We start from the raw sequence: 13,748 nt of genomic DNA, 5'->3' as shown, positions 1-13,748 counted from the left end.
TTTTAAGTCTGACAGACCTGGATTCGAATCCTGTTTATGTAACTTACTAGCTGTGAAGTCTTGAGCAAACTACATAACTGATAAGCCTGAACTGCCCTATCAGTAATGTCAGGAGAAGAATGCTGTGAGGATTATAGATATATGTATATATAAAGTGTCTAACTGAGGAACTGGTAAATAATAAGCATATCCTAAGTAGCAAGTATTATTGTAAGGCTAGTGACAAGAAACAGAATTGAACCCATACCAATTTTGGTAGCACTGTAGATGTTTTCAATAGGAAATATTTCTCCTAGCCCATATAGGAGAACCTTGGCCAGAGCTGGAACCAGTTGGGTTGTAGTGATCAGAACATTCACACAATTCTTTCTGGAAGGGAGAAAGAGGGAAAAGAAAAGAAAAAGGTGAAATCAAACCAACCTGCGAACAAGAATTCAAATGGATCTTCTCTGTAGGACCTGCTTGTGAAAAATTAATCTCAAAGTGCCCGGCATGGTATCTGTTCAGTGCCAATGTTCACTTTTTGCTCTAATTATCTCAGGTTTATTTATTTTCCCAATTAAAGGACAGAGATTTTTGTGGTGGACACAGAGCAGCAACTTGATTCTTGCCTCACTTCCTTCTGACCATTCTAGCTCACTGCATTGTTAGCAAACCCCACCAACCCACAGCACTGATACCACACTCCAGAAAACACAATGAGGCTTTCAGTTACAACAGTGCCATTTCATCTGAATGAGATATGACTGAAGTCCTCTCTGCTCATCACACAATGGCAACAGAAATTTCAGAATACATATTATTTTCACAAATCCTTTACCTTCACAGATATCCACCCCTTGGTGTCAGTTTTACTGTTTAGTAGGCTGTGAATCGGAATTCTTGCTTTGAGGGAGGGACGAATAAGGGTATGTATTTATTTCCCATTCTAAGCTTCAAGCTCAAATCTCCTTAATCTGCTTAATGTACCCTTTTTCTTTTCTGTTTTCAAGTTATTTATTTTTGGCTGCGTTGGGTCTTCATTGCCATGCGCGGGCTTTCTCTAGTTGCAGTGAGCGGGGGTTATTCTTGTGTGCGCGGGCTTCTCATCGTGGTGGCTTCTCTTGTTGCGGAGCACAGGCTTCAGTAGTTGTGGCTCGCGGGCTCCAGAGCGCAGGCTCAGTAGTTGTGGCGCAAGGGCTTGGTTGCTCCGCGGCATGTGGGATCTTCCCAGACCAGGGTTGGAACCCATGTCCCCCGCATTGGCAGGCGGATTCTTAACCACTGCACCGCCAGGGAAGTCCCTGTACTCTTTTTCTTTTGAATCCCGCCTTCCTGAGTAGGTTTTGCTACATTTCTCTGGCGCTTCCTACACTTAGGATATTTGTGATATAGCTCCTACATGTATTCTTTGATGTCACCAGGCCCACCCACGTTCTGGGCTGGAGATTCTGGGTTACTGAGTATAATTTAGTGAGCAAAAAGTAAGAGAAAGGAAAAAAGCTTTCAAAGCTCTTCGGTGTGCTTTTAGAGTAAAATGACCTTGCCTCCCACCTAACCAAATACTTCCCTGCGTCATTTGAACTCTTCTCACCCCTGTCCCACAGTCTGTTTCAGGGAATGGCCTATCCTGGACTAGGGTGGAAGAAAGCGTCTCTCTGAGAGGATGAAAACTAAAAGAGTTATTTCCATACCTGGACTGGATGAGAAGTAAGGACTTCAATGCAGTTCCTAACCAGGAATCTGTTAAAACTTCAATTTCTGCTCTTAGCCTCTGCAGTGCTTCCTTTCTCTGGGGACTGAGGAGCCCTTTGGGAATAAAAGTAGACACATTCATCATTTGACAACATCCTTGCTGGCATAGAGAAAGCGACTTCTAAATTCAATTTGGAAATAGTGTGAGTTACTGAAATATTCTACTGAGCTAACACATCTCTCTCCTTGATAAAACCCTAGCCTACTCCAAATGCCTTTTTTACTTTCTTCACCAGAATATTTTGCTGGGGGAGGGGGGAGGTGCATAATCACAACAACAAAATCAGCTCATAGAAACACTGTGATTAGGTTCTGGCAGAGGCTCTTTCTTTCATCACCAACCGGTAACGTAATTTGCAGACCAGTGGACCATACTTTGAGTAGCACTGCTTTAGAAGTGACATCAAGAACCAAAGGGGGAAAAATTACAGATGGCGAGTCCACAGCATTTCCAGTCTCTTTCTAAAGAAACCGAGGCCCACGGAGGAAAGGGGGCTGCCTGAGAATACACAGCAAGTTAGTGGCTTTTGGTCTCGGAAATCTTCCCACTATCACACACTGCTCCCACAGTGACTGCTCTCACCCCCTTCAGAACCCATCAACCTGAGATCCCAGGCTGAATCACCAGCTTTCTGAATGTCATTTATTTGTACTGTACTTCTGAAACAACTCCGGCTGTTAAGAGACTAAAACACTTCTTTAAGATCAGATGATTAAGCACAAAACAAAAAACAATTCATCTGATGGGAGCACGTTACCTGACGCTTGAGCTACAATATTCAAATAATAAACCTGGCTCTGAATTTTCCATAGTGAAGGTAAAAAGAGAAATTCTGCATTCTATTACCAACACTCCATAAAAACAGAAGTCATTTCTATGAGTAGAACTGTGTATAATTTGTTTTCAGTCTGATGGTTTTTCACAATGCAAGCCTAGAACTAGATGACTCTCAAAATTTCTGATAAAACAAAACAAAAACCAAACAAGTATCTATACGTCATGTATGACATATACATAAGCACGCATATGTCATATATTTAACTAATATCATGTGGCACTTTTTAAAATTCATATTTTACAAAATACAGGTGGATATTACTTTTACTATGTTCCCCAGGGTGGGCTCAGGGGATTCTCACAGAGGGTTATGTGTCACTTTCTTCAGGAAACCACATCCAGACACTCACTGGGCAGAGAAAGGACCAGAGACTTAGGTTGTATATGAAAACGAACAAAAGAAAGGCTAATGTCTGTGAGAGAGAAAGAGCAAAAAGACTTGGTTACCAAAATAAAAAGTACTGGCTCTGAATCATGAAGAAAAAAAAAAGAAAAGTAAAGAAAGGAACCTGAAAAAAGTAAATAAATTAGATTCCCAAAAGCCCAGATGCCTATGATTTTTTTTTCTGGTATTGGAGCACTATAACACGAATGCACCAAACTGACCTTTGAAGCCCTATTTTTACTTTCTGCCCCACACTGTAGTAGTGGTATGGTAGGTAGGAGGGCTCTCTTGACCTGATGTAATATACTTCTAGGCAGTCTATGGAATCCCTGAAACTTCACGCAACATTTTGTGCAGATGGAGGTGTTTGAGGGTGATGGTTCACAGTTTTCAATATTTTCTCACAAGGGTGTATCACTAAAAAAGGAATTGCATGAATGTAAAGTGCAGTGGACCAAGAGTTCGGGATTCCAGTTGTGGTATGGTGACTAATTTGCTATGTGACCCCATCTTGTTACCCTCATGATGGACCATCAATTTTCTCAAGTGCAAAATGAAGGATTTAGATTAGCTCCCTAATGTCTCTTCTCATTTGAACAATCTATGGCTAATTAATTAATTCCAAATAATAGAATTTTAGGCATAATGGCACCTGACATTTGAGATGTATCTGGGCAGAAAGAATTTCCAAGGTCCTTCAAATCACAATGCACGGATACTGCCAACCTATCATCCTGGACCTAGTTTTCCATCCACTATAAACCTCGTTGCTAGTTCTACCTGACTTGTCCCGATGGCTATGTAAATCTGTTCAAAAATATGGCAACCTATTAAATATTACTGACAGTAGTTATGACCCCAGAAAAAAACACATGCCAGCAAACATAATCTATGGAACATATTTCCTTTAAAAAAGGCATCTACCTAAAAAGAACAAGAGAATTTTGCGAAGTTATATCAAGCGAAGTCCATGAGAAATGCAGAGCTTCCTCCCCAGAGGGTTTCAATCAAACCTGTTTTTTAAATACAGAGTTAAAATGTTACTGTGGCACAAATTGATAAGTCAGGGAGCCCTAAGGAAACCCTGGAAAAGAAAACAGAAAATCAGAACAAAACAGAAAATTAGCTGGTTGTATGCCACACTTACCAGCCACATTGCTTTTATGCTTATCATAGATTTCTCTCACTTTTCGGTAACGGAAAGCCAGTTTCCTCATCCAGTCCACACCTCCCTGGACGCCCACAGAGGAACCATGGCTGCCACTACCTCCTGAGCCACTGAAACCATCTGTTGAGAAACTGTAGTTGCTGTAGAGAGAGAGGATGATGAAAATTAAAATCTATACTGCATGGAGTTTTTGGTTGAATGCCACCTGGGATTGATTCTCTGTCCTATTCCTGGCATCTGACAGCAAGGCTTTGAGAATCTTCTTTCTTAATCTCTGTATGTCAGAGTCTATCTTTTCATCAGTCCTCCATCTCACCCCTATTACTTCTATCAAAGAAAGGATGGAAAGGGAGAGAGCAAGCGAGGCAAGACTAATTCAAGCACCAGCACCCCCTAGAGGTTGGCTTCAGACAGACCATCTTTCCATTAATGACAGAAAATACCTTACAGTGAAAAAAACCCAGAATACAAAACTTTTGTGTACACACACACACACACACACACACACACAGACGATTGCAACTATGTAAAAAGGAGAAACGTGAAAAAATAATGGAAGGAGCTAACCCCAAATTCTAATAATAGTTAGAAAATGGGAATGTTTTCCTTCAGTGATCTGTTGGCTGGTTTAATAAGTTCATGGGTCACTGCAGTGGCTATAAAATATGTCCACAAATTCTTTGATACTCTTCTAACTTTGCTCCCTGTAGGTATGGACTGTATTTGAACGTAAACAGAATGTGGTGGAAGTGATGGTGTTGGACTTTAGAGACCAGGCTTCTCTTACAGCACCTGCTCTAAAAGAAGTCAGCTGTCACAGGAGAACACTCAAGCTGCCCCATGAAGAGGCACATAGTGAGGACTGAGGCCTCCTCCTATGAGCCACACATGGAAGCAGGTCCTCCAGCTCCAACCAAGCCTTCAGATGATTTTAGCTTCAGCTATCTTGACTTCAATCTCAGAGACTCTGATTCAGAACTACCCAGCTAAGTCACTTTCAAGTTCCTGACCTACAGAAACTATGAGATGATAAATGGTAGCTGTTTTAAGCTGCTAAATTTGGGGGTAATTTGTTACACAGCAATAGACAACTATTATAGTTAAACAGGTTGGGAGGGATTAATACTTCCTAAGTCAAGATTTCCAAATGACTGACAGAATTAGAGACAACTTGGTTCAATCAGAAGTCAAAATAGAGTTCAGCGTGACATTCTATATTTAAGAAAATAAAGCTGCCAAGACATAAGACAGGTAAATTACTAGTTAGCCATATGCATAAGAGAAAAAAAAAATACTAGGGTTCAGAGTGGATTGTAAACTGCTTCAGACCAGGCTTTTTCCTAAGGTGAGTAAAATCTCTTAAGACTGGTGCCCTCCAAGGCTGTGGAAGACAAAGCGTACACGACTGAATCTGCCCCAGAAGTGAAACCTTTCTATCCTTCTCGGCACCAAAGGGTTACGTCCTTACTAAGTGATATGTCCAGTTCTGCTCTAGATTTGAGAATTCACAGAGGAAACAATTTTAGGGTAGACACATGGAAAAACTTTTTGCCTATGAAAAGGGATAAACATTAAAACAAATTAACATGAAAAGATGTGACAACTTTTTTTCTAAAGGTCCTTAAATGTAAGGTGGATAGGTTTTTGGATTATCCTTAGCTAAGACTACTGAGCTAGAAGACAGTAGCCAGGAGAGGAAGGAGGTGACCGAGCAAGCATTTTGCCACTGAGACCTCCTTCGTTTAGCGTTCACTGTGATATTAATGTTTAAGATTGTCTTCCATAGGGTCACTCCTGACACCATCAGACCCCCCACAATTAACTTCCTTGGTGAGATCCCTGATGCTTATTTGTATCTAAAACCAATCAATCTGGAAGCACACTTTTCCCGACTGAAAATCTGGCCAAAGAGAAACTAGTATATCCTTTACTTTGGAATGCTTTTTTCTCATTCCATCATGCTGCCCATTCATCAAGGTCATACTTAAATTCTACTGTGCTGAGAAGGCCATTCCAATGTTGGCACCACCTGCTCCCCACACCCATCAGAATTCCTTTCTATTCTGTGTTCCGTCACATTTTCTATTGTCACCTTCTCACAGTACATGCCATCATTAACTATGTTTGTTTCTATCTCCTCTAATAGATTGTGAGCTCTTTTAGGGATGTGTCTTATTCATCTTTGTTTTCCTCTGAACCTAGACAGTGTCTTGTGCCTAACGGGTGTACTGATGTTTAAGACATCACTGTTTTTATCACCTCAAGTCTTGGCCATTGTCATCAGAAGCCACATCTTCCACGTGCACCTGGTCACACTCCTGTTAAAAGACAAAACCACACATTATTTCAGTCCAGGGAGTAGAAGTGCTATTACCACCACAATATATTGTAAAAATACCACAAACAATGGTGAGGTGATGGAATACCTTATGGTCTCTTATGTGTGGAGGATTACTCTCACCCGCCTTGCTGTTCAACTTCTTTTAAGGCCTAATTTACATTCCTCAGTCTTCATGAAATCTTCCTTAACCATCCCAACCCTCAGTTATGCTCTTATCGCAATAGTTCATTTTTCCAACAGTCCATGGGTATAAACACAAGCTCCCTTACTCTGTCAGGTGTGCCTATGTCCTACACTACACTGTAAGTCCTATTACATTGTAGGCCTCTTATGGCACGACCATGCCTTACATCTCCTTTGTACCCCTCTAGTCTAGTTCAGTGCCCTTATATAGCATGTACTCAATACATTTTTGCAGATGAAACAGATGCTGGTAGAGTGCGTGTGGTATCAAAACTGAGAATGACTGAAACAGAAATTTGTAAATTCAAATTTAGGAATTAGAAGAGGTCATCTAAGTCAATCTCCTCATATTCTAAAAGTGAGGTAAAACGATTTGCCCAAGGTCATAAAACTAGTGAGTGGTAGAAAGAAACTAGAAGGAGCCTGGGTCTTCTAATCTGAATCCAAGGTTCTTTCCTCTAAGCCCACACTACTACTGACATAAAACACCACCCACTGCCTAACTGACAGATTCATTCCTCTGACACCACCTAGGGTGGTGCCGTGATGTCCACCTGCATCAGAATCCTCTGGGGAAGATTTTTAAAAATGCATATTTTTGAACAGAATTTCTGTGAGTGAAGTCCTAGAATCTTCATTTTTAACAAGCTCCCCAGGTGATTCTTATGCCCCCTAAAGTTGAGAACCACTGACCTGGGGGGCAGGAACACATTCAGGTCAAATTCTTCACAGAACTTTCAGTCCTGAGTGAGGACTATGTCTAGAAAATCATTACAAATACAATTTGGCAACAATTACTGGCACATAGTAGGTTTTCAATAAATGTTTGCTGAATAAAACTATAATGTCCCAACTTATCAACATGTGAAGTTGAGGGAAGATTAAAGCACTGTGGAGCTTACCCAAAAGTGTTGGGAGTTTAGAGCCCTATTAAATTTAATTTGTTGGAGAATTGTCTGTTGAGTAGAACTAGACTGTATTTTAAAAGAAAGAGGATTACTTCATGTTCATTTTACTTTAAAATTTTATTTACTTTAAAACTTTCACTATTTAAAAAACTAGGTAATATATGTAGTACACAGTTCAAAATTCAAAAGGACATTAAATGACAAGTCTGCTCCTTCCCACCTCTGTGTTCCAGCAACACATTCCCATCCTGAGATAGAACAACTGTTACTAGTTTGTTGTGTATGGTAACAGCTTAACGGAGGCCCAGAATGGGGAGATAACTTTCCTAACTTGGTACTTGCAGTCTGGTCTCCTGATTCCCAGTCCTGTGCTGTTTCCACTACACGATGTTCACCTCAAAGATGAACTCAAATGTCAAAACCAAAAAAATTAACCAAGAAGCTCTCAGTGTTTTCTGGTTTCCCTCCACCTAACTATAAAATGATCTGACATCAAGGCTAACCTATTCATGGACAATAAGCACGTATAAAATACAATGAGTTACAGTAGCCATCTACAGATCTGACAAATCAAGAGGCTATCTTTTAAGAAGGTAAAACTGAAAAACATTCAAGAGTACAAATAATCAAAGCCACCTTCTATATGTTATTTAATATAGCTGAATAAATTGGAATGTTGGTTTATATATCAGTGTTTTGCCTGATGGGGTGGCACTGCCCCTAGAGCTAGATCACTTCCAAATAGGCTAACAAAAATCAAGTTTTTGAGCCAATAAAACTGAAGCCCAGAACTAAGACTGTGGTGACCTAACCAAGGCACTATTTCTTCAAGACTATGTACACCCAAGTGCTGAGCTGGCCTCTCCATACCTACCCTGTCTAACCACATTTCCTCTAAATACAAAAAGCACAGGCTCAATAAATAGTTATTGAACAAAGTGTTTCACTGAAGTGCAGAAACAATTTAAAATGCTTACCTCTAAGTCATTGAAAAATAGATGCGTGTCAGCCACTTCAAAAATCATTTCTTCCATTGTTAAACCTGAGCCAATCACTACTGTTGGGTCCTGAAAGACAATAAGAGAATAATTTGCTTGACTTGGCCCTCACAGCATTGGTTCTTATCTTTAAATGTTTCAAAATAGTTTGGGTCAAGGCAAAAACAACACTGGCTCACAACAGTGCTTCTCACTACTACTGACGCAATTTCATTCACAGTTATAGAATCTGGGATTGTGCAAAGTTAAACATTTCAGGACTTTAGGACTTTAGTTTCTAGAAAACAACCCACTTAAAAAAAAACACTTATTTTTTGGAGAAATTCCGTTTCAGGAGAAATTCTATCACTGAAATATTGCTCTTATAACACCCATTATCGTCCCCCGCCACCTCACAGTACAACACCAGAAGTCAGTAATCTGACAATCTCAACAACCAGGAAATCAGTAAAGAAATATTTGCAGGAAAACCAATGCACATAGCTTTAAAATGAACTATCAGACCTTCCCTTAGAGGCAGTATGCTCTTATTTTATATATTCTCATTACCAGACTTGTTATATAGTATATGAGCTTATGTCAGCTTGCCAGTCTAGATACTAAAAGCCTATGGGAAAGTACTTCTAACAGAAACACTGGTGACAATAAGAAATAATTAGGAGCAGTAAAAGTAGGAAAGCAAAGGAGGCTGATATTTCTATAAAATTTATTCATAGAAACTAAAAAATAGGAGCCTGGAGGTAATTTAGTACAGAAATATACAGCCACTACCTCAAAAACAGCTCATCCCTCTATCAAAACTGATGTTAATACTGATGACTAAACTTAAATTCTGCTTGGTGTATTTCATTTAAGAAGGTATATAATCTATCTTATTTTATTTTAAGGTTTTTAAAAAAGGTTAATTAATTAATTTAGACTGTGCCGGCTCTTAGTTGCGGCATGCAGACTCTTCAGTTGCGGCAGGCGTGCAAGATCTAGTTCCCCAACCAGGGATTGAACCCGGGCCCCCTGCATTGGGAGCGTGGAGTCTTACCCACTGGACCACCAGGGAAGTTCCTAAGAGGGTATATAATCTATTTTAGAAAGATATTTTATATTTTAAATGTACAGATCTGGTATATTCTCAGCTAAATGGAATGCTCAGTTTGGGCTGTTATATGTGACATAGGGATAACAGACTAGTCTTTGGAGTAGATAATCCTGAGACTCCACTCTGTTTTGAGCCTCAGTCCCATACTTAGTCTTTGCAAAATACTGCTCTCCAACAACTTCAGCTTTCAGTACTGGTCCCAGGTCTAGTCTCTACCTTTATCATCAGCTCTGCCTGACCATGTAGTCTGCCTGGTATAAGCCATCGGGTGAAGTTTTATGTGAAAGGTGAAAGGTCAACAGGGTAAGATGGAGATAACAGAGACAGTGATTTTGGTTACCTGCACACATAGTCAGGAGAGGGACAGTTACAACAAAGGAAGAAAGACTCAAATTACCTTTCCATACTTCTGGGCATAGGATCCAGTAAGAAGGGAGTGGAAGATGATGATGGTTTCATCTAAGTCCCACAGAAATACCCGCTGAGTGAGGAAAATATTTTAAAAAATGAGTGAGCATCTTTTTTAATCATAATGGAATGAGACAAGAAATCAATAACAGAAGGAAAACTGGAAAATTCACACATCTGTGAAAATTAAACAATAATCTTAAGCAACCAATGGATAAAAAAGAAATAAGTGAAATTAGAAAATACCTTGAGATGAATGAAAACCAAAAACAACATACTGAAATTTATGGGATGCTGTGAAAACAATGCTAAGAAGGGAATTTACAGCTCCAAATGTGTACCTTAAAAAAGAAGATCTCAATCAAAAACCAAACTGCACAATTTAAGTTGCCAGAAAAAGCCAGTAGAAGGAAGGAAATAATAAAGGTTAGAAGAGACAGATAAAGCAGAGGGTAGGAAAAAAATAGAGAAAATCAACAAAACCAGAAGTCGGTTCTTTGAAGAGATCTACAAAATTGACAACTTTTAGCTAGACTGGCTAAGAAAAAAGAGAGAAGACATAAATTACTAAAATCATAAATAAAAGAGGGACATTATTACCAATTTTACAGAAATAAAAAGGATTTTAAGAAAACACTATGAAGAGTTATACACCAACAAATAATCTAGATGGAATGAACAAATTCCTAGAAATTCACAATGTGCCAAAACTGACTCAAAAAGAAACAGAAAATCTGAACAGATCTTTAACTGGAGAAGGTTGAATCAATAATAAAAAACATCCCAAGAAAGAAAAGCCCAGGACCAGATGGCTTCACTGCTGAATTCTACCAAACACTTAAAGAATTAACACCAATCATTAAGATCTTCCAAAAAAATTGAAGAGGAGGGAACACTTCCTAACTCACTCTATGAAGCCAGCATTACCCTGATACTGAAAACAAAGACACTGCCAGAAAACTGCAGACCAATTCTCCTATGAACAGTGATGCAAAAACCTCAACAAAATAGTGGCAAACAATATTCAGCAGCATATTTAAAGAATTATAAATCATGACCAAGTGGGATTTGTTCCCAGAATGCAAGAATGGTTCAACATAGAAAAATCAATGTAATACACTGCATTAACAGAATAGAGGAAAAAACCCACATGGTCATCTCAATTGATGCAGAAAAAGCACTTGACAAAATTCAACACACTTTCATGATAAAAACACTCAATAAACTAACAACTTCCTCACTATGATAAAGGATGTATATGAAAAACCTACAGCTAATATCATACTCAATGGTGGGAAATTGAAAGCGTTACCCCTGAGATTAGGAATAAGAGAAGTATGCCTGTTTTCACCACTTCTATTCAAATGGTACTGGAAATTCTAGCCAGAATAAACTGGCAAGGAAAGGGGAAAAAAAGTACCCAAACTGGAAAGGAAGAAGTAAAATTACCTCTGTTCACAGATGACACGATCTTATACATAGAAAACCCTGAAGAATCCACAAAAAATTGTTGAGAGCTAATAAATGAATTCAGAAATCAGCTGTATTTCTATAAGCTTGCAATGAATAATTCTAAGAGGAATTTAAAACACAACAGCATCAAAAATAATAAAATATTTAGGAATGAATTTAACAGTTCGGACTTGTACACTGAAAACTATAAAACATCACTGAAGGAAATCAAAGAGGACACACCTAAATAAATGTAAAGACATTCCATGTTCATGAATATAAAACTTAATATTGTTAAGATGACAATACTACCCAATGTGATCTACAAATACAATACAATCCCTATCAAAATCCCAACAGTGTTTTTTAAAGAAACAGAAAAACTCATCCTAAAATTTGTATGAAATCTCAAGGGACCCCGAAGAGCCAAAATAATCTTGAAAAAGAACAAAGTTGGAAGACTCACACTTCCTGATTTCAAAACTTACTACAAAGCCACAGTAATCAAGACAGTGTGGTACTAGCATAAGGATAGATATACAGACCAATGGAATAGATGAAAGAGCCCAGAAATAAATGCTTATATATATATATATATATATATATATATATGCTCAATTGATTTTTTTTTTTTTTTTTTTTTTTTTTTTTTGCCAAGGATACCAAGACCATTCAATGGGGAAAGGAAACTGTTTTCAAAACAAGGTCCTGGGAAAACTGAATATCCATGTGCAAAAGAATGAAATTAGATCCCTACTTCACACTATGTACAAAAATTAACTCAATATGGATCAAAGACCTAAATTTAAGAGCCGAAACAATAAAATGCTTAGAAGAAAACACAGGTGAATATCTTCATAATCTTGTTTCCTTAAATATAACACCAAAAGCACAAGCAATAAAAGAAAAGTAGAACTTTATCAAAATTTAAAACTTTTAAGCATCAAAGGATACTATCAAGAGTGAAAACACAATCCATAGAAAATATCTGCATGTCATATATCTGATAGGGGATTAATATCTAGAATATATAAAGAATTCCTAACATTCAACAACAAAAAAACAAACAACCCAATTTAAAAATGGGCAAAGGATTTGGACATTACTTCAAATAAAACAGACAAATGGCCAATACACACATGAAAAGATATTCAACATTATTAATCATTAAGGAAATGCAAATCAAAACCACAATGAGACACCACTTCACACCCATTAGGATGGATTATGCAAAAAATGGGAAATAACTGGGACCCTGGTACATTGCTGGTAGGAATGTAAAATGGTGTAGTCATTTGGAAAACATTTTGGTGGCTCCTCAAAAGCCGAACATAGAACTACCATATGATCCCGCAATTCTACTCCTAGGTTTATACTTTTTCAAATAATTGAAAAGAGGGACTCAAAGAGATACCTGTACAGCAGTGTTATAGCAGCATTATTCACAATAGCTCAAAGGTGAAAAAACCCCAAGTGTTCATCACAGATGAAAATGGATAAACAAAATGTGATATATATACACAACGGAATTATTCAGCCATAAAAAGGAATGAAGTTCTGATATATGCTACAGCATGGATGAACCCTGAAAACGTTATGCTAAGTGAAGTAAGCCTGACACAAAAGGATAGATTTTATATGATTCCACTTATATGAACTATCTAGAATAGGCAAATTTATAGTGACAGAAAGTAGAACAGAGGTTACCAGGGACTAATAGGAGGGGAGAATAGGGAATTATTGCTTAATGGGTGCAGAGTTTTTGTTTGCGATCATGAAAAACTTCTGGAAACAGATAGCAGTAACAAACAACACTGTGAATGTACTTAAAATTGCACACTTAAAAAATGGTAAATTTTATATTATATATACCTTACCACAATTTAAAAAATGAGTGAGTTCTCCGTTTTTTCCAAGAAATATATCAGGTCTTTAGATTTTCTTTCTTTCTCCTCCTGCCCTCCCCGCCGCCCCCAGTAACAAAAGGGAAGAGAGGTTTCAAACATAGCCTCAATTTACCTATGTCTTCTGAACACCTGTCAATGGACTCATTTTTAAATATGGCTTTTCCCTCTTATTAAATGATCACATTATAGAAAAATTGAAGAAAGAAAACAAAAGGATTAATATCAAAACTCCATTATTAGAATTTTGTATGACTTTCTAGTCTTTTAATAATGAAGCCAAATGTATGCCCATAATAAATTCCTATAGTGTTTAAACTACAGAATAAGTGAGAG

General features: G+C 38.0%; 1 protein-coding gene across 6 annotated transcripts in view; it reads right to left on the bottom strand.

The window, feature by feature from the left end:
* The window catches only part of EYA3 (EYA transcriptional coactivator and phosphatase 3), a 110,177-nt gene that overhangs the window by 11,897 nt on the left and 84,532 nt on the right, over nt 1-13,748 (bottom strand). For all 6 annotated transcript variants that reach the window (XM_081226693.1, XM_081226692.1, XM_081226697.1 and 3 more), the window contains 6 exons: nt 10,046-10,129; nt 8,535-8,624; nt 6,385-6,443; nt 4,105-4,265; nt 1,674-1,788; nt 248-369 (listed from right to left, as the gene is read on the bottom strand). In XM_081226693.1, the coding sequence (XP_081082819.1) occupies nt 248-369; nt 1,674-1,788; nt 4,105-4,265; nt 6,385-6,443; nt 8,535-8,624; nt 10,046-10,129 (631 nt within the window). The remainder of the gene's footprint in view (nt 1-247; nt 370-1,673; nt 1,789-4,104; nt 4,266-6,384; nt 6,444-8,534; nt 8,625-10,045; nt 10,130-13,748) is intronic.

The sequence above is a fragment of the Mesoplodon bidens genome, assembly GCF_964165515.1.
Source record: "Mesoplodon bidens genome assembly, chromosome: 2".
In the NCBI taxonomy this organism is placed as follows: Eukaryota; Metazoa; Chordata; class Mammalia; order Artiodactyla; family Ziphiidae; genus Mesoplodon; species Mesoplodon bidens.
This window is presented reverse-complemented; position numbering and strand designations above follow the sequence as displayed.